The 20,997-nt window shown below is 45.6% G+C and overlaps 1 protein-coding gene and 1 long non-coding RNA gene across 11 annotated transcripts; one reads left to right on the top strand and one right to left on the bottom strand.

Annotated features, from left to right (window-relative positions):
- Positions 1 to 281: 281 nt before the first annotated feature.
- LOC143670366 (uncharacterized) lies at positions 282 to 12,725 on the bottom strand. The gene is made up of 3 exons (XR_013169337.1): positions 12,373 to 12,725; positions 11,444 to 11,500; positions 282 to 10,798 (listed from the first exon to the last, which is right to left on the bottom strand). It is a non-coding gene; the product is annotated as an uncharacterized LOC143670366 (long non-coding RNA).
- EOLA1 (endothelium and lymphocyte associated ASCH domain 1) lies at positions 12,088 to 20,324 on the top strand. 10 transcript variants are annotated; one of them, XM_077145113.1, is made up of 4 exons: positions 12,088 to 12,145; positions 14,172 to 14,295; positions 18,655 to 18,937; positions 19,766 to 20,324. In XM_077145113.1, the coding sequence occupies exons 3-4, from the start codon at positions 18,685 to 18,687 to the stop codon at positions 19,987 to 19,989; spliced, it is 477 nt and encodes a 158-aa protein (XP_077001228.1). In that variant the 5' UTR covers positions 12,088 to 12,145; positions 14,172 to 14,295; positions 18,655 to 18,684; the 3' UTR covers positions 19,990 to 20,324. The 10 variants fall into 10 exon arrangements, with proteins under 10 accessions (XP_077001228.1, XP_077001231.1, XP_077001226.1 ...); XM_077145111.1 differs by lacking the exon at positions 12,088 to 12,145 and adding an exon at positions 12,989 to 13,109; XM_077145108.1 differs by lacking the exon at positions 12,088 to 12,145 and adding an exon at positions 13,168 to 13,266.
- The last annotated feature ends 673 nt before the right edge of the window (positions 20,325 to 20,997 follow it).

The raw sequence follows: 20,997 nt of genomic DNA, 5'->3' as shown, positions 1-20,997 counted from the left end.
ATAGGTCAAGAATATAATTTCCTTTACACCAGCAATAGGAGCTTGCACAGACACAAACAGGATGTTGATGTAGCTTGGGCCCCAGCATCTCAATGCTGGATCCCAAAGACTTAGGGCTTGGCCTTGAACCTGGCAGTTGAGAGTCTCCAGAACTCAGGGTTACAGTGAGAGTGGACAGCTGTGGTCAAGCATAAATGGGGGACTGGTTGTGAGGCAGGAAATTCCCTTGAGCACGGCTTCAAAAATCTCCCCCTCCAAATATCCGTTAATTGGACAAAAAGAAAAAGAGGAACTTACGGTTCTGTACTGGGTAACTGAACAGCGGGGAAAAGGGAATAAGCAGACATTTTGAAGGCTATCACACATGGTGTCTGAGTTGGCATTGATATCCAGAGACTCATTAGATTCTATTTCTGTGTCTGCTTCAGGAAAACTCACCATGCTCTAGTTTCTGAGCAGAAAATGTCATTGTATTCAAAGTGTGATGATCTGTTCCCTGAGGATTTGTCAGGTGGCTCTTCAGAGGGGAGAGACTCGAATTCATTATACTCCAGAATAAGCAGCAAAGCTAGTTAGATGCTTTTTGAAGAATTTTTCAGAAAATGGGGTCAAATTTAATATTAAATGAGAAAAATATAAGACAAAATTGTAATACAGCATGAACTCAACTGAATGAAGAAAAAACGCGGATAAAAAGAGTAGGGGCTGGGGTGGGGGGACATGCCCAATTCACAAAAATTCCTGCCTCTGGGAAATGGCCTTCTGAGTGTTCTGTTTCCTGATTCTTCATATATCTTTCTGTACTTTCCAAAGTTGCAGCAGTAAGCATGATTGTTTACCTGCATGCTGCTTACTCAAATATCTGCAGATATTTGAGAGTGGACTAAATGCTGAATGTGCCTTCTTCATAGAGCATATGTATCTAACAATTCAAGTCCCATAACAATGGTTATGAACAGGCAACACGTCCTCTAATGCTCTGATATCTGAATCATGTAAACAGGGTAGACCACACATTCACTCTACTGTGACATGATGATTTGAATCCCTCCCTCAAGTTTTGTGGGGAATTGCTGATTAGAACAAAGATTGTACTATCATAAGAGGAAATAAAGAAGAAAACATAGAGTAATTGACAAGCTCATGAGTCAAGAAAACATAGAACCAAAATTTAAAAAAATAAAGATTGATATAAGCATTTGTAATGTAAATGCAAGGGAGGGGAAGTGCCAGCAGTTCACAGAAACTCTCAAGAATTTAAACTCTGCTGTTCAGGATTCTGCTTGCCAGAAGCCCACCTGACCAGAGGCATGGAAGTACCCTGCCCACATCTGCAGGTTTATTGTGGTACATATCTTTCCTTTAACATAGGATATCTCTAACACAAAACTAGAAATAAACATGGTTCTCAATTTTGTACCCCTAATCTGGGCCATGACAAGAGGGATATAGCCAAACCAGAGTTTCCCAGGTGAGAGAAGAAGGGGAGTGTGCTGCTTTCAAAATTGTTATGTACCCCAGAAAAGACATGCTCTTTTTCCTTATCTAGTCTTGTGGGGGCATTCTTATTATTTAGGGTAGGACCTTTTTAAAAAATATATTTTTATTGACAAATCTTCACACATATACAGTCCATGCATGGCACACACAATCAATGGCCCACATAGTGTAGAATCATCACCATGATAATTTCTAGAACATTCGCATCACTCCAGAAAAAGATGAAAAAACTCATACCGCTCATACCCACCAACCTTCCCACTCCCTCCCATCAACCACCAGTACCTCAATCCAGGGTGGGACCTCTTGATTAGGTTGTTCCACAGAGATATGACCCATCCAACTGTGGGTGGTATCTTTTTGAATAAGTTGTTTCCATAGGAGATGTGACCCACCAAATTGTGAGTGGGACCTTTTGATTAGGTGGTGTGCTGGTTTGAAGATATTATATACCCCAGAAAATCCATGTTCTTTAATCCTCATACAATATTGCTGGATGGGATGATGGAGATATGACCTATCCAGTCGTGGGTGGTAACTTTTGATTAGATGGTTTCCATGGAGATGTGTCTCTACCCATTTAAGGTAGGGTTGCTTACTGGAGCCCTTTAAGAGGGAACCATTTTGGAAAGAGCCACCAGAGTCACCAGCATCGACAAAACCAACAGAATGGACAGAGCCCCGGGAGGCCACTGAAGAAACATGGAAACAAAGCTAGCAGACATTGCCATGTGCCTTTCCAGCTAAGAGAAATCCCAAACAGCATCGGGATTTCTTGAACCAAGATATCATTTAATAGATGCCTTAATTTGGACATTTTTATAGCATTGCCTTACTGTGGACATTGTTCATGGCCTTAGTATTGTAAACTTGCAACTTAATAAATTCCCCTTTTAAAAAGCCATTCCAGTTATGGTATGTCACATTCCAGCAGCTTGCAAACTAGAACAGATTTTGGTACTAGAGAACAATGGTGCTGCCATAGTTTGAAAATACCAAACATGTTGGAATGGCCTTTTAAATGGATAATGGGAAGATTCTGGAAGAGGAGTGAGAAGTTTGATAGAGAAGGCCTAGAATGCTTTGAAGGGACTGTTGGTAGAAATGTGGACTCTAAAAATCCTTCTGATAAGGCCTTAGACAGAAATGATACATATGCTATTGCAAAGGGGAAGGCACGTGATCCATGTTTTAAAGTGGCAAAGAATCTGGCAAAATTGACTGGCTTTGGATGGAAGGCAGATTTTAAAAGCCATGAACTTGGATATTTCGCAGAAGAGATTTCCAAATTAAATCTTGAAAGTGCAGCCTGGTTTCTCCTTGTAGCTTACAGTGAATGGTGACAGGAAAGAGATAAGTTGAAAACTGAACTCTTGGGTACAAAGAGACCAGAAACTGATGTTCTAGAAAATTCTGGGCTTCCAGAAAGGGAGACCCCAGAGAATAGTATGCCATGTGAGGATTTAACCAAACATGGAACCAGTCAGCCATTTCAGAAAAATCCAGGATTAACTGGAGATGGAGTTATCCAGGAAGGATTTGTGGAAAGTCATTTTGTCTGATGTGGACATGATCCAAGTATATTGCATAGGAAACCAACAAGAGTATTGTGGGATCTGTATAAATGGAACAACTGCCAGACTGGACTAAAAGGGAGAGAAAAGGGACAAGTTGAAGGAAAAACAACTTCAGAGGCAGAACCGTGGAAGCTAAGGTCTGGAGCCAGGAAATCTCGGGTGAGGAGAGAAGATTCACCCATACACATGGAGAGAGTGAGCTGCCCTGAAGGCAGATGGTAGGCCTTTCACCTCGCTGTTCAGGAAGAGGTGTGCCCCAGGCCTTAGAGAGGGTGGAGCACATTCTTTGGGGATTGGGGAGAGCCTGTCTGCCATCACATTGTTCTGGAGTGGTTGAGCATGTGCCCAACAGATGTCAGAGAGCCCAGGTGTGGCCCTGATGCTTGGAGAGGGTGGAGCCAAGAAAAAGTTGGTCTCCCCAGTTTCTCTAAAGATACTTCTGATAAGGACTTAGAAGTTGCATTTGGAGAGAGGCAGGCCACTGCCTAGGCCCTTGGAAGGGGTGAGACTATGGCTTTCCAAAGACCCAAGGACAAATAAATCAGATTTTGAAATCTAATGGAGTTTGCGCTATAAGCTTTGAGAACTGTATGGGTCCAGTGACCCCTGCTTTCCCTTTAATTTTTCCCTATAACAATGGAAACATGTAACCTATAACTATCCCTCCTTTGTATACTGGCAGCAGATAACTTGCTCTGAGTTTTACAGGTCCAGAGCCAGAGGAGAATTTTGCCTTAGGACAGACCATGTCTGTAGCTGACTTTGATACAGAGATTTTATATAGTTTCTGACTTTGTATCGTATTTGTATTGTTACTGAAATGGTTTAAGGCTTTCTGATATTATTATGGAATGAATGGCATTTGGAAAGAACATGTCCTTTTGCAGTCCAAAGGGTGGAACGTTAGTTTGAAGCTATTATGTACCCCCAGAAAAGCCATGTCCTTTAATCCTCATTCAATATTGTTGAGTGGGACCTCTCTGTTTCCATGGAGATATGAACCACCATTGTGGGTGGTAACTTTTGATTAGACAGTTTCCATGGAGATGTGTCTCCACCCACTCAAGATGGGGTTGCTTACTGGAGCCCTGCAAGAAGGAACTATTTTGGAAAGAGCCACCAGAGCCACCAGAGCCACCAGAACCGACAGAGCCAATAAAACAGACAGTGCTCTGGGAGACCACTGGAGAAGTATGAAGAGAAAGCTAGCAGACATCACCATATGCCTTCCAGCTGACAGAGACATCCCAAACATCATCAGCTTTTTTGAACCAAGGTATCTTTCCCTGGATGCCTTAAATTGCACGTTTTTATAGCCTTGCCTTAATTTTCATGTCCTTAGAACTGTAAACATAACTTAATAAATTCCCCTTTTTGAAACCCATTACAGGTCTGGTGTATGTCATTCCAGCAGCCTGCAAACTACAACAGGTGATTTCCATGGAGGTATGTCTCAGCACATTCAGAATGGGCCTTAATCCACTTACTGGAGGAAGCCATTTTGGAAAAAGCTCAGAGCTGACCCAGATAGAGATGTTTGGAGATGCAGAAAGAGAATGCCCCTGGCAAAGCTGTTTGAAACCAGAAGCCAAAGGCCCAGCAGATACCAACCATGAAACTTCCCAGCTGACAAGGGTGTTTTGGATGCCATCAGCCTTTCTTTAATCAAGGTATCTTTATCTGGATGCCTTAGTTTGGACATTTTTATGGCCTTAAAACTGTAAACTTATAACTTAATAAATCCCCTTTACAAAAGCCATTCCATTTCTGATATATTGCATTCTGGCAGCATTAACAACTAAAACATGGGGTAGTATAGACTGAATGTATCCCATAAAAAAAACAAAACAAAAACATGTTCTTAATCCATACTCATAGAGGTGAACACACTGCAAATAGGACCTTTTGATGTGAGTTTTACTTGAGGTGTAGACAACTGAATCAGGATGGGTCTTAATCCTATTACTGGAAGCTTTATAAAAGGAAAGCTAAGGGGAGGAACTGAAAGTTGAAAGTCAGCAGGAAACCTAAAGAGAAAGGAGAGGGCATTGCCATGTGACAGGAAAGCCAAGGAACACCAAGGACTGCCAGACTGCCAGACAGTCACCAACCCTGGGAGGAAAAAAGCCTTCTAGCCTCTGGAACTGTGAGATGATAAATTCCTGTTGTTCAAGGCAACCCATTGTGTGGTATTTGAAATAGTAGTGGGAAACTAAGAGAATGGGGAAGAGGTTTGAAAAACAAGCTAGATTCCAGATCAGGGAACGAAATGAGAAGTGTTTGAACAGAAGAAACCAAGAGTCGCTATCTTCACATATCTGCACAGCTGCTACAGAGATACTCCCATGGGAGTACAGGGCACAAAACTAAAGTTAAATGGTAGATTAATGAATCACACAGGTGAGAAGGGGCCTTTCTAACTGGCAGCATGAGTACCTCCTCCTTGGGGACATGATCATCCAAGGTGCCAGGGTTTGGTGGTTATAGCATCAGGAGAGACGAACAATGGGAGACTTCATGACCTGTGGTGTCACTTATACTTTGGAGGGTCAAAGAGACTATTGAGTCTGAAACAGCCTTGCAAAGAGAGGAGAAAACAAGCTCTCAAGGGGTAGAAGATGATTGCAACACAAATAACCAACACAGGATTAGTACCCAGACTTCACAAAGAACTCCTATCATTTGATAAAATAAAAAAAGGACAAGTAGCTTAATAGAAACATGAGGCACTACACAGACCATTAAAACCAACAGGCCAAAAAGTATACAGAAGGGAAAAAACATTAATTTGGTTCAAACCAGTCCCAGAACAGTGGGGCACTAGAACCCTCAGCAGGAGCAAACTGGTACCCTCTGAAGGAGTGCACCTTTATCAAAGGCCTCAGAGTCAAAGAAGCCAGGTCTAGTGGGGAGGGGATGTGGTGGCATTCTTAAAGGTATAGTTTGGATCTTGATACCGAGTAGGTAGCCAAGGGAAGAGAATGGGGTGGAAGGCTCAGAGAATGGGAATTATTTAGAAATCACACTGAGCATAAAGAACTTGCTTGGAAGGAAGACATTTGGGTTAGAGAGAAAGAGTATGCAGAGCAGAGATGGTGAACACCCAGAGGTCCAGTGCTGGCAAGTTCCCAGGTACAAATATAGTCCGGTGGTCAGACAGACCTTGGTGGCAGAGGGACCTGGAGAGAAGGAGCAGAAATCATATAGGCAAGTGCTCAGAAAGTACATCGGGGTGGACAATGAGATCTCCAGGGTGCTATCCAGAGGTGAGAATGGGAAGAAGACTTTGAGCAGGTGTTGCGGTCTGGGAAAAGGAGGCAACATCCTGGTGGTAGACAGTTAGCTGCAAAAAGTGTTCTCTGGAAATGGTAAGGACTTCACAAAAGGAAGACGGGGTTGCACTGTAGGAATAGAATCATGGTCTAGAGAAGAAAGCAGAGCTTGAAGGACAGACTCACTCCTAACCCTGTGAGTCAGGGGAAGTTGTGCAGGTGTCAGTGCTGTGAAGGAGTACAGGAAATGAATCACAAAGAGCCCATGCCTCTCAGCAGCCGGCTGACAGCAGCACAGGCACTCTAAAGCACCCACAGAAGGGGCAGCAAGTGGAAGATGGGAGCAGAAATGGGGAGGAAGCAAAGACTGACCTGCTGAGAGATGACCAGAGAAGGGAGGGAGTGAAGGCCCATTCCTTCCAAGACTTTGCAAATGAGAGGAAATGAGGAATAGCAGGTGAAGAGACTGTTATACAGAGGATACCACATGGTGGTCAGAGACGAGATCTGTGTCAGTTTAAAACTATTATGTACCCCAGAAAAGTTATTTTTAATTTTGATCTAATCTTGTGGGGCCATGTGTTAGTTTGCAAGCTGCCAGAATGTGATATACAAGAAATGGAACAGCTTTTAAAAAGGGGAATTTATTAAGTTGCAAGTTTACAGTTCTAAGGCTATGAAAATGCCCAAATTAAGGTAAGGCTATAAAATGTCCAACTAAGGCATCTAGGGAAAGATACCTTGGTTCAAGAAGGCTAATGATGTTCAGGGTTTCTCTTTCAGCTGGAAAAGCACATCACAGCATCTGCTAGCTTTCTCTCCTAAAGGTTTCCTCTTTTAAAAAAATTCCAGTAAACTAATCAAGTCCCACCTGAAATGGATGGAGCCATATCTCTGTCTAATCAAAGGCTACATTAAAAACTGGGGCGTCACAGCTCTGTGGAGATAATTTAATCAATTTTTCTGACCTATAATACCGAATTAGGATTAAAAGACATGGCTGCTCCCACAAGATGGGTTAGTATTAAGACTTGGCTTTTCTAGAGTACATAATATTTACAAACTGGCACAGGCCAGACCTATTGTTTAGGATGGAAACCTCTGATTAGTTTGTTTCCATAGAGGTTGATCCACTCAAGTGCTGGTGTGACCTTTGATTAGATTACCTCCATGGAGATGTAACGTACCCAATTCTGGGTGGGGCCTTTTGATTAGATGGAAATGTGACTCTGCCCATTTAAGGTCAGTCTTGATTAGTTTACTAGAGTCCTTTAACAGGGGAAACATTTTGGAGCAACCTCAGAGCTGGCACAGAAACGCTTGGAGAAAAGTCGCTTCAGAGCTGACAGTAATGCAGACACACGGAGACGCTTGACATGTCAACAGAGAGAGCAGATGCTAGACACTGATATTTGAAGCTGCAAAGCCCAGCAGATGCTGCCATGTGCTAAGCAAGCCAGAAATTAGAATTGTGTCCCAGAGGAGCTAAGTGAAGGCCCAAAGATGCTTGGAGAGGAAACCAGTTATCAGTAGCTGGAAGCGACAGAACTGGGAACAGAGACCAGTAGATACTAGCCATGTGCCTTCCAATGTGACAGATACTGGCATTTCTTGAGTCAAAGTTTCTTTCTCTAGATACCTTAGTTTGGACATTTTTATGGCCTTAGAGCTGTGAACTTGTAACAATAAATTCCTTTCATAAATGTCAATGTATTTCTGGTATATTACATTTCCAGCAGTATTAACAAACTAAAACAGATTTTAGAACCAGACAAGTAGGGTGGTGCAGTTTTCAAATACCAAACATAATGGAATGGCTTTTAAAATGGATAAGGGGAAGATTCTGGAAGAACTATGTGGAGATGAATAGGAAAGGCTAGGATTGTTTTGAAGAGACTGTTGATAGAAATGCAGACTCTAAAGATATTTCTGATGTGGCTTTAGACAGAAATAATGAGCATGCCATTGCAAACTAGAAGAAAGGTGACCTTTGTTTTCAGGTAGAAGAGAATTTCGCAAAATTAGGTGCTGGTATTAGGTGGAAGGCAGATTTTGTGAGTGATGAACTTGGATATTTAGCAGAAGAGATTTCCAAACTAAATGTGGAAAATGCAGCCCAGTTTCTCCTTGAAGTTTATAGTAAAATACAACAGGAAAGAGATAAGTTGAGAACTGAACTCTTGCATACAAAGAAACCAGAAATTGATGATCTTGAAAATTCTGGGCTACTAGAACATGAGACCCCAGAGAATATGGCCCCATATGAGGATTTAACCAAACATGGAAGCAGTCAGCCATGACAGGAAAACAAGGATTGGAGATGGAGTTACCCAGAAAGGATTTGCAGAAAGTCCTATTGTCTGATGGCTATGGTCCCTGCATACTGCATGGAAAACCAATAAGATTTCTTGCGAGATCTGTTTAAATGGAACCACTGCTAGTCTGGACTAAAAGGGACAGTTTGAAGGAAAAATGGCTTCAAAGGCAGAACCGCAGAAGCTAAGATCTGAAGCCAAGAAATCCTGAGCCAGGAGAGTAGACACACCCATACACACAAGAGGGTGAGTTTGCCCCAGAAGCAGAAAGTGGGCCTTTCACTTTGTTGCTAAGGAAAAGTTTGCTGCCCCAGGCCTCACACACAATGGAGTACATAAACTAGGGATTGGAGGGAGCCTGGTGATTGCCCTATTTTTCTCAAGGGATTGAGCATGTGACCTGGAGATGAGAGAGAGCCTGGGTGCTGCCCTGATGCTTGGAGAGGGTGAAGCCAAGAAAATGGTAGTCCCTTCAATGAGTCACAATGTTGTAATCCTCACCCCAACATTTAGAGAGAACAGGGCCGCAGTAAAACCCTTAGAAAGGATGGGACTGCCACTCTCTGAAACCCAGAGAAGAACGTGTAATTGTATAAATGACTCAGACTTTGAAATCTAATGGAGTTTGCCCTGCAGATTTTAGGAACTATTTGGGACCTCTGACCCATGTTTTCCTTTCAGTATCACCTTTCATAAATGGGAACATGTATTCCATTTACTAAAGTCCTTTAAAAGGGGAAATATTTTGGAGAATCCTCAGAGTTGACAGAGATGCTTGGAGAACAACTGCTTTAGAGTTGATAGAGACACAGACATTTGGAAATGCCTGGAGTGCCTAAAGAGAAACCATATGCCTAGACACAGATGTTTGGAGATGCAGAGCCTAGCAGATGCTCCATATGCCTTCCCATGTGTGCCAGTTTGAAGCTATTATGTACCCCAGAAAAGTCATGCCCTTTAATTCTCATTCAATACTCCTGGATGGGATCTTTTTGATTGTTTCCATGGAGATGTGTCTCCACCCATCCAAGGTGGGTTGCTTACTGGACCCTTTTAAGAGGGAACCAACAGAGCCACCAGAACCAATAGAACGTACACAGAGACCTCTGGAGCAGAAAGAAAACACCCCTTGGGAAGCCTCATGAAATGAGGAGAGAAAGCTAGCTAATGTTGCCACGTGCCCTCCCAGCTGAGAAAGAAACCCCGAACTTCACTGGCCCTTTCTTTGGAGTTAATGCCTTAGTTTAGACATTTTCACAGCCTTAGAATTGTAAACTTATAACTTATTAAATTCTCCTTTTACAAAGCTATTTTAGTTCTGGTATATTGCAATCCAGCAGCTTGCAAACTAAAACACAATGCAATGTTATGTAAGCCATAACCCAGTGTTGTGTCCCAGCAGAGCTAAGTGAAGGCCCACAGATGCTTAGAGAGAAAACCACTGGCATCAGTAGCTGCAAGCAATGTAACTGGGAACAAGGACCAGCCACATGCCTTCCCATGTGACAGATATCGGCATTTCCTGAGCCAAGGTATCTTTCCCTGGATGCTCTAATTTGGACATTTTTATGGCCTTAGAACTGTGAACTTATAACTTAATAAATTTCCTTTATAAAAGCCAACCCATTTCTGGTATATTACCTTTTCTGGCAGCATTAACAAACACAAATAGGATTGTTTCAAAGTTTGAATAAATGTTTAATTTTTAAAGAAAATTGACAGTGAATTGTGATTGATCTGGCTCACAAGATGCTTTCAATTCTTTGGATGCTCAAGCAAATACCATGCGAAGGACTGGCTTAAACAATGGGAATTTAGTGGCTCATGGTTTTGAGGTTAGGAAAGAAGTCCAATCAAGGCATTATCAAGGTGATGCTTTCTCCCCAGAAACTGTGGTGTTCTGGGACTGGCTACTGGTGATCCTTGGTCCTTAGTTTGTCACATGGCAAAGAACATGGCAGTGTCTCCTAGTTTCTCCCTACTCTTCCTGGTTCCATTCATACTCAGCTTCTGGCTGTTCCCTCTGTGGTTTTTTTCTCTCTCTTTGTCTAAATTTCATGTCCTTATTGAGGTGGGCCACACTTTAACTGAAGTAACCTCTTCAAAAAATCCTATTTACAATGGGTTCACATTCCTGGAATGGATTAGATTTAAGAACAGTTTTATTGGTCATGTACAGCTCCAAATTACCACATAGTGGTAACCAAATACCTCCCCTGTCCTCCTGAAACATGGTGAAGCTATTCTTTCTAGGTCCTTCCACTGTGGTGGCAAACTGGCCTTGTGAGCTAGAGAGCAGAGTACAGCCAATAAACTTGGATTTCTTTTCCTTATCAGATCTCACTTGGGTCCTTTGCTGTTCTGCTCCCAAGGGAGATCGTGAACTTACATGCTCATTCTTCCCTACTCCTCAGCATACTCATGAGAACAAGGAGCTGGGAGGCTTAGAGAAGGAAGCACTTATGGAGTCTAGTCAAGGTCTTTCTCTACTCACAGCCATATGCTGGAGAATATCTAGCTCACTGGGCAAGCACGATTTCTTCAAACAACAGGGTGCAGGAGGAACAATAGCCGACATTCTGTGGGACCCTCAGCTCACAACCTGAAACCCCTACGAGGAGGTTCTAGGGTGTTCTGCCAGAAACTGGTAACAACTTGTGGGGCTAGGGCCAATGAGGATTCCCATGCACTGATGGGAGTTGGGCCTGGGAAATCGTTAAAAAGTCCACTGAAGCCTGAGGCCTGAAGTCCCATGAAAAACGTACCCTCTCCTTCTCACCTCATATCCCGCATTCATTTCCTCAAGCTTCTCCAAAGACAGGATGGGCGCATCTCACTAGAATAGAAAGCAGACCTTTATTGATTCAACATTTACTAAGCAACTCCTATGTTCCCAGCTTACAAAATAAATGACACAATCCTGGTCCTCAATAGGCTCAGAGACCCTGCCGGCCACAGACTGTTACAGAACAATCACAATCCTGGTGAGAGGAGCCAAATGAATGAAGGTAGGTAGGAAGGTATAAAGTGCAGGATTCAAGAGGCAAAGTGCTTCATACTTTGGCGGTGGGTGCAGTAGAGAGGGTGATGTTAAAGTTGCACCTTGGAGGAAAAGGAGTTTCTCAGAAGAAGCAAGCCATTCCAGGCTGTGGGAAACGCATGTATGAAAGCATGAAGGCATGGTAGCGCACCCTTGGTTAAGGAACATTGACTACAGGAACTTGAGAGCCCAGTGGAAACCAGACAAGTGAATGTCAGGTGAAGAGGAAAAAAAGGGAGCTGGGGCAGACTGTAAGGCCCTCTAAGGCTCCCCTGAGTTGTCTGAACTTAAACAAGGGAAGCCTTGGCACAGTTTTCAATAAGAGATTGATGGAGACAGATTGACTGTTTAGAAACTTGGCTGAGACGGTCAGCAGAGGTAGGGAAAACAGGAAGCCATAGTCCAATCAGGAGGCTCTTGTAATAATAACACAGGAACTAGGTAAGGAGGCCTGAACTCGGAAAGTGGCAATGGGGTTGCAAGATGGGGAACATTTATTTGTATCAGGTACTTCAGAATCAGGGATTTAGAACTTGGTTGTCAAGTAGATGTGGAGGGTGACGGAAGGGAAGGGGAAGAGCAAGGGGGAGACAGGTTCTGTTTGGGACAAGTCAGGTCTTGAGGAGTAGAAGCACCTAAAAAGAGTGGGGATTTTTCTCCTCACTTACAAAAAACATCTGATGAAGACTTCCCTCAGGACCTCACTGGTAGTTACAGACCGAATGGCTTGGAGAGGGGAGAGACAGGAGGAGGTCCGAGGATCCCGCAAGTTCCGGCCTCTCTTCCAGCTTGGTTTCTCTAGGTTATACACCGAGGGTCTGGCAAGGTAGCTGAGGGTCGTAAGATTGCCAGCTTGATGCTTGCCTTGGGTGGGGTACGGCCCGGATACCAACGTCCTGGGGGTCAAAAGGGCCCTATTTGGACTCTGCCACTGAGCCGGCTAAGCTCACCCACAACGCAAAGCTTCCAGCGCCACAGCTACTTCCCAGTCCCCCAACCCTGCTCCGCTCAGGCTCCGCCCTCAGCTTCTCCTACCCAGCTTGGTCTTGCTCCTCTCCCAGCTCCGCCTTAGGTTCCTCCTACCCCAGGACCTCCACACCTAGGTCAGCCCTGCTCCTCCCCTAGCCCCGCTCCCACCTCCTCCTACGCCAGCACTTCAACACCCAGCTCCGCCTTGGGCCCCTCCTACCCCAGTTCCTCTACGCCCAGCCCGGCTCGGCTCCACACCCAGCCCTGCCCCAACCTCTTGTAGCAACACTACATGCAGCTCCGCCCGCAACCCCATCCTCACCTCGCCCTGTCCCGCCCCTTCCTCTTCTCCCTCAGTTCCTCCCCTCCCGTCCAGTTCTCCCAAGCTGCCGGCCTCGAACTCGTAGGCCTCAACAGCGTCTCCTAGCAAATCTGGGTATGGCGTGGCGTGGCGTGGCGTGGCGTGCTTGCGTACTGCGTGCCTGCGTACTGCGAAGCTGCGTACGTCATTGCGTGTGTGCGTGCTTATGGTCGGAAGGACAGCTGGCAGCTAGACCAGTGAGGGGAATGCCGTTAACCGCGGCGGCTGAGCGGTAGAGTCTCAGGGCGGGGGCCCACCCTTCTCTCTGCGACCCACGTTGTTTCCCCGCCTGACCTTGGGGTTGGTCCCCCTGGTGCCGGCGGCCTTGCAGCCTGCGGGGAGGCGGAGGACAGACCCAGTGGGTGCAGGGCTGGGTGTACCTGGAGGTTGTGAGACTGACCCCGCTTTTTGGCACGGTATTTTCCGGGCTGTGGGGTGGAGGGTGTTCGAGACCGCCCTTTTCTGTCCCTTTCTCCCGTCACAATCTCAAAACCCTCGCGCTTCTTAGTGTATGCAGGTCTGTGTGTAGAAACCCAAGCGTGCATACCTTGTCCTCCCGGCCTCCCGTTTGACTTTCAGGCTGAGAACTTACCAAGGCCCGAGGCTGTGGGGCACTCAGCTCTTTTGCCCTTGGTATCCCACGCGTTGTGGCCTGCCAATGTGGTTGAATCCAAGCAAATTGAGTGCAGTGGGATTGTGGGCCCTCCAAAGGCCAATCACTGCCATGTGACAATGGAAGGGGAGGTGTCATTTTTCTTCTCTTTGATCCGGGTTGGTGTTCAACCCCTAAGAATGCTGCCCACTGGCACGAAATGATTTTCTGTGCTGCTAGCACATCATGTGATTCCTGACCCAATCAGGGCAGGAGGGACCAAATGCCATGGTTTGCAGAACCACGAGTGAGGTGGTCTTTGTGTGTGTGTGTTTGTGTGTGTCTGTCTGTCTGTCCCATCGGATAAATGAAAGAGCAAAATACAGAGCCAGGCAGTAAAACTTCCTGGGCTTCCATTAGTCTGGCCCTTCTACTTCTTGGTCAGCAAAGCTTGCTGAGTGCAACGCCATTCTAGTACCACTAGTCAACTGTTGCTGTCTCATACTTGTTCATCTTTTCTTATCATCCTTTCTGTCATCGTGCAGGTGAAGAAGCTGAGACAAGTGAAAAGTGTTTCCTTCGCAGCCCTTAAAGCACTACTCCCTGCAACACAAGACATGTAACTTTACAGTTACATCAGTGAGAACTGATTCTGCTCACACAGTTCAGGTTTGATTCTTCTGCTTTTGAAGTGTTGTGAAAAGGGTTGGCCGAGAAATTAAGTGGTGGAAACTAGGCAAACCTTCAGTCTAGTCACATACCCCAGTAGAAGAAATAAAAATGGGTACGCTACCTGGGGTACATTCAACCTCCCTCATAAGTAATCCAAATCCAATGAAAACCACAACAGGCAAGCCTTTATTACCCATCAGGTTGGCAAAGAGTACACAAAACGATGATGTCAAACTCAACATGTGTGTGAGGAAATGGCACTGGTACTCATAGTTGGTGGTGCACCCACAAGTAGAGCCTTTGTGAAAGACAATTTTGGTGGCCTGTATCTGAATTTTAAACATGCATGCCACGTTACCCAGGCATCTTCCTGAATTTGTCTTCAGACAAGGAATGTTTGTGGTATTGTCATTTATAGTGGCAGAAGATGGGACGCAATCTGTGACACTCTACCAGTAGAGGAAGAGTTAGATAAATTATGGGATAGCCAGCAGTGGGATACCGTACATGTAGTGAAAAATGAGATAGATAACATGAAAGAATGTAGTTGAAATGCTGTTAAATGGAAAAATCATGCTTCAAAAAGCAGCATGTACAGGATGTCTTTTGATCATATGTATGTTTACTTGTATATGCATTACCAGCAGTTCTGGGAGGATACACATGGAACCTTTACTCGTGACCTCTGAAAAGGGGGATGCCAGATGAGCATCACTTTTCATATTGCTCTATGTGATCTAAAGTTTTTTTTTTTTGCATGGGCAGGCACCAGGAATCGAACCTGGGTCTCTGGCGTGGCAGGCAGGAACTCTGCCTTCTGAGCTACCATGGCCCGCCCTGATCTAAAGATTTTATAGTGAGCCATTGTTCCTTTTATAGTCAGAAAACAAACAAAAAAACTAGTAAAGCTGTTCTCATATTGGGAAGAAGAGTAAAGGCCTCTAGCTGTGGAATGTGTCATGTGCTCATGAATCGTATGTTGTGTATTATTCTTTCTTAGCTGTTAAGTTGCCTCAGAGGTTCTCTGAGGGAGTTTTACTGCCTGGCTCTGTATTTTGCGCTTTCATTTATACTATCATTTATTCAAAGTGTTCAACAGACAGGCTTGCTTGGTGTTGGGGATTCAGACACAGACACTTCATGCGGGAAGCTCCCATTTAGAGGAGAGACAGATAGGCAAACTGATGAGTGCAGCCCTCTGATTGGTAGAGGCACAGATTGCTCTGTAAGCATAGTGCTGGGCGCTGAAGACTGCCAAGGGAGTCCAGGAAAGCTTCCAGGAAGAGACGATGTTGAAACTGAATCCTGAAAGATGAGGTGACTCAGCCAGGACAAGGGAAAAAAGTGTATGTCAGGGTCCTAAGGCAAGTTAGAACCTGATGCTTCCAGAATATTCAGCTAGGGCAACGTGGCTGAAGCATATGTGGGGCCAGGGGAAGCAGTAACCAGGTCAGAGGCTGGAGAAGTAGCAGGAGGCCGATCCTGAAGGACCTGGGGACTCCTGAATATACAGGGCTACCTTTGGTGGGTTTAAACCAGGGAAGTAGCCTATTGGATGTTGGTTCTGGCTAGCTCACTTGGGTGATGGTGATGAGGATCAACTGAAGGAGAGAAAAATCAGTATCAGGGAGGTGAGGAGACTTGGAGTAATCCAGGTGAGAAGAAACATGGCCCTCAGTAAGGTCACAGCCGTGAAGATGAAGAAGAGAGATTTACAAGGCAGGAAACAGAAAGCTTCAGGCTGATGGGGAGCCATCAAGTGAATGTGAGGTGTAAGGGAGGAGGAGTAAGGACAACTCCCAGGCTTTTGCATTGGAGGCAGGGTGCCTGGGGGTGGGCGCCTCATTTGAGATAGGGAACCTGTGAGGAAGAGCAGATTCGAGGAAGACCCAATTAGTTTGGAATATGTTGAACTTGACAGGCCCATGAGATATCCTGGTGGAGGCCCCAGTGGGCAGTTGAATCTTCAGGTCTGGAGCTCAGAAGAAAGGTCTAGGCTAAAGGGCAGTGTAACAGTCACTGACACCAGAGGGGAGGGTGAGGTCAGCTAGGGCATATGTGTGAGTGAGGAGGGTGCTGAGAAACCCCTGAAATGCTCTCCAGGTTTGTGTTGCATGTCTACAACTTCCTGGGGAAGGAGTCCATGGATTACCTCAGACTCAAAGAAATCCGAGAAAAACGAGCAGAGAGAAAGGGCTCGGGCAGGAAGCCTAGGAGACACATTAAAGGAGGGTGCAGAGAAAGAAGCTCCTCTGTAGAAGACCACTTCAGAAAGCAGCAGGAGTTTGGGGGCTCAGATTAGGATTGTGGCTATGGAGGTGATGAAAAGGGGTCAAGTTTGGTCTAGGCTTTGGAGACAACACTAACATGATGAGGGAGGCAGGTGTGGGAAAGAGGGGAGCATGGAATGCTTTCTGGGCCTGGAACAACCAGGTAGGCAGTGATGCTACTTACTGAGGAGCAAGGGATGCAGATCTGTCAGTGGCAAGTGGTTGGGGATCAGGAGTCTGTTAGCTACCTAAGGCTGAGACTAAAAAGGTATAGCCCATGAGATCGGAGGCCCAGCAGGCAAGGGTGCAACCCAGAAGCCGAGGGAAGGAGGGAACAGTCAAGCATGTCAGATGCTACTGAGCTTCCAGTAAGATAAAGACAGAGAATTGGCATGTGACTGGTCTTTGGAGACTGAGGTGACAGGTGTTGGAGTGCAGCAGAGGGGACAGAATTTAAAATGAAGGGCTCAAATGGTGAAGACAATATGAGACGAGGAGGTGGAGGCTGTGAGTGCAGGTAGTGCTTCCAAGGAGTTCTGCTACGCAGGGGTTTGAAGAAGCAAGACAGCAAGCTGGAGGCAAGACAGCACAGGCAGGCTCAGGGAAGGGTTTCTCTTCACTGAATGTTTATCTGAAATGGAATCATTTATTCTTAACCGGACATGATAATGCCAGAACAAGAGTGGGTGTTGGCAGGAATAAGGTCCTTGAGTGAACAAGAGGGATCGGGTCCAGAGCCAGCGGAGGGTGGATTGGCCTGATTGAGCAACAGGGACAGCTTCTGGAAAACAAAAGGGAAGGCTGAAGATCTGGGCACAGAGACACACAGGATGGCACTTTGGGAAGGAGTCAATACCAGGCAGCTTTGTCCTTGCAGGGACTTTTCTTCTAAGGTTGTAAGTGTTGGTATTTGTTTTTTGGATCATAGGAGACAATTGAGATTAAGTATATGCAATAAAAAAAAAAGCAGTAGAGGGGGAGAAAATAACCAACATGGAGGTATGGGGTCAGCTCATGTGTGGAGAGATGAGCCAGGAAATGGGACTGCAGGCACAATCATAAGAATGACGATGATGTTGAGAGCCACCATTTGGACTGTTACATGCCAAGAATGGAGCTGGCTGCTCTTGGTGCGTCATCTTCCAGCCTCACAATCATGTGGAAACTGAGGTTCCACAGGCTGCTGTGACTGGGTTGAGGCCCCAGCTTCAAGCCTGTGCAGCTGTGGGCCTGCAGTCCATGATCCTTTCACTGCATGGCTCTGCCTTTCATCAAGGAGTGGGGAAACCTCTCCCAATGCACAAGTGCAAAGGAGGCACAGGGAGGGCAGGCTGCTTGGAGTCAGGTACCATGTAATCCTGGGCCCATTACTTCACTGTCAGCACCTTGTTTTCCATAGCCATAGAGTGTGTATGGCTGGAATCCAGACCCCACTGGGTTATTTTGAGGATTAATTCCAATTATCCATGGACTGTGGTTGCCCCAGGGCCTGACATAAAGAAGATGTTTGCTTGTTATTCTTGCTCTCATTATCAGTTGTGCCCTGATGACCTCGTGGTTCTCAGGTCAGGTCGGGAACAGGGCCATCTACTGACAGTGGGAGAGTAGTGAGTAAAGCCAGGAAGATCGGGGAACTGCAGGGCCTTATTGGCATGGGCAGGGTGGGACAGGAAAAGAAGCAAAGCTCTGCAGTGTCTCTGTGTGCATGGAAGAGGGCTAAAACTACATGTCTTTAAAAATATTCTTTGAGCCCCACTGAGCCATGAAGCCCTGCCTCTCACTAGGCCAAGGGACCCTCCCTCTTCAGTGTTCCCCTAGTTCTCTGTGAGATCTCTGTCTTGAACTCGCAGTATGCTGTCCCCACCCTGCACCATGAGTAACCCGAGAATCCATGGGGTATATACGAGTTATCCAAATTCCAACTTCTGTTGGGCCTGCCACAGCATTGGATGTCAATGGCTCAGTGTTGATAGACAGAAGGAGCAGATGCTCTCCACTCGCCAGCCAGCCAGCAAAGTCAGTGGGGTTACAGGGCTCTAGGGGTACACAATGCTTATTTGCATGCTGTGCTTCCATGTTTCTGTAGGCCACTGGAGGACCAGAGAGCTTGCAAAAGATGAAGTTCGGTTGCCTCTCCTTCCGGCAGCCTTATGCTGGCTTTGTCTTGAACCGAGTCAAGACCATGGAGACACGTTGGCGCCCCCTGCTAAGCAGCCACCAGAACTGTACCATCGCCATCCATATTGCTCACAGGGACTGGGAAGATGATTCCTGGCGGGAGTTGCTGGTGGAGAGGCTCGGGATGACTCCTGCTCAGATTAAGACCTTGCTTGAGGAAGGGGAAAAATTTGGCCGAGGCGTGATTGCTGGCAAGTGACAATATGCTAAATATTCAGACACCTCCAGAAGCTATCACCCAGGATTGTACTGGGGAGTTTTGGTGGCTTCTGTTTTCTATATAGTTGATCTTGTGTTTGTTGTGGTTTCTTTAAGCAACATACCTTCAGTGGGACAGCAGAACAGTGCAAGGGGTTCAGCAGGCCTAGGTACCAGTTGGAGCTCTGCCTGGGACAGACTCTGTGATTTTGCATAAATCATATCCTTACTCTAGGCCTCAGTTCTCCATGTGTGATCAGAGAGGCTGAGACAGGTCCATATCTACGTGTGTGTGTGTCTGTCAGAGACCAGGAGAGGCAGCACACAGCAGATTGGGATGCCCTCTGGGAGTCACACTGTCTGCCAGATTCACACAGCTGTCCCACCCCCACTGCCCACGAGATCCTGGGCAATGCCCCTGACCTCCAGGTGTGGAGGTATGTCATCAGGGTCTACACCTGTTACTGGTGAGCAGCTTAGGCATCACCTGACTTTAAGTTCCCTCACAGTGGCTGGTGCCCTTCCAGTCTGTAACTGCTGCCCCTTAGCAGTTCTGCTTGGACTCACCCACTACCTCTGTGGGTTCACTGACGATAAGCCCCTCATTGTCTTTATTTCTGGAGCCCTCCCTCTGCCTTCCCCCAAATTCCCTGAACAGTTTGAAACATAATAAATGCTTAGTAAAAGGGATTCTATTCTAATTTCCTTTTGATGGTATCATCTTAGTCTGTGGTGATGGTCACTTTGAATAACCATGTCACACACACAGGATTTGGTTTATGGAAGTTGAAAAATGCCTGTCTTTTTCTCTTTGTGCACAGGGCTCATTGACATTGGGGAAACTTCACAGTGCCCTGAAGACTTAGCTCCTGACGAGGTTGTGGAACTAGAAAATCAAGCTATACTGACCGACCTGAAACAGAAGTACCTGACCGTGATTTCAAACGCCAGATGGTTACTAGAGCCCATACCTAGAAAAGGGGGAAAGGATATATTCCAGGTGGACATTCCAGAGTACCTAATCCCTTTGGGGCAGGAAGTATAGGCTCCTAAGAGGAACATTATGGAGAAGCAAGCTACATGCCTTTTACCATCATGATGCAAATAAAGAAATCCAGTTGAAATCAGGATTTCACTCTAAATGCCACTGCATTTTAGAGTGCTATCCACTAAATGCTGTTCATAAAACAGATATCTCTGCTTAGAGAAAGGGGAGGGGGGATAGATCAAGACTTCCTTGGCATGCTGTCTCTTTGGGCTCGTCAACTTTGACCTTAATTAAAAATGAAAAGCTACTAGTAAGAGTCTCAGTACTGCCACTGATTTTGGTCCTGATCATTTCTGGATTGGACAAATAAACATTCTTTGAGGGATCCCTTATTTGTTTTCCCTTCTCTTTATTCTGGTCCAAACTCATAGATTTTTTTTAACAGCATCCAGGGACATCGTGGAAAGGCTAGGACCAGGCACTGACTGCTTTTTTCCTGGTGGGGACCAGCCATTGATGGACCACTGCACAGTGAAGACAGTATCATAATTTGAAACAGCAACCATCTGCTCTTCCAAATTACCCTTGCTGTGTTGAAAAAGTGTTCTTTAGTTCATGACGCATGCTTGTGTCACATATGACACAGCTACTTCATGTCCAAAGAAAAGATCCTAAACACAGCCTTTAGAATTTGTTAGAATTTGACTTTGAAAAGTGGTAACTAGTGTTATTTTGTCTCAAATGTGTTCCTTCTTTTCTCTTGTGTGTGTCATTTATTAGCAAAGTTTCTAATGTTCTTGCCCACGAGGATGATGGGCTTGCTGTCCCACCCCTGACACTGACTGGAATGGCCCTTCTTTTCCAAGCTGGAATTTGGTGGTTGTACAACTCTTGGCAAGTGGCCTCTTTGTCTGGAGACATTCAGCTGTTGGTCAGAAAATTCCTAGCAACATTGAGAGGAGCTGTGAGGGAAAAAAATCTCCTTTTAGAAGGTATATATATAATGTTAGGTGGTACCCAAGAAGTTAGTTGCAAGTCTGGTCTGTCTCCTGACCAGCAGGCAAG

Source organism: Tamandua tetradactyla, chromosome X (genome assembly GCF_023851605.1).
Source record: "Tamandua tetradactyla isolate mTamTet1 chromosome X, mTamTet1.pri, whole genome shotgun sequence".
In the NCBI taxonomy this organism is placed as follows: Eukaryota; Metazoa; Chordata; class Mammalia; order Pilosa; family Myrmecophagidae; genus Tamandua; species Tamandua tetradactyla.
Note: the sequence above shows the minus strand (reverse complement) of the source record. Positions and strands in the feature narration are given on the sequence as shown.

What these genes read in the sequence shown, in the direction of transcription:
- EOLA1 (XM_077145105.1), top strand. Translation starts at nt 17,399, where the DNA reads ATGGCACTTTGGGAAGGAGTCAATACCAGGCAGCTTTGTCCTTGCAGG. An exon ending in GGGACTTTTCTTCTAAGGTT is followed by an intron (nt 17,465 to 18,654) that starts GTAAGTGTTGGT and finishes ATGTTTCTGTAG; the next exon opens with GCCACTGGAGGACCAGAGAG. An exon ending in TGGCCGAGGCGTGATTGCTG is followed by an intron (nt 18,938 to 19,765) that starts GCAAGTGACAAT and finishes CTTTGTGCACAG; the next exon opens with GGCTCATTGACATTGGGGAA.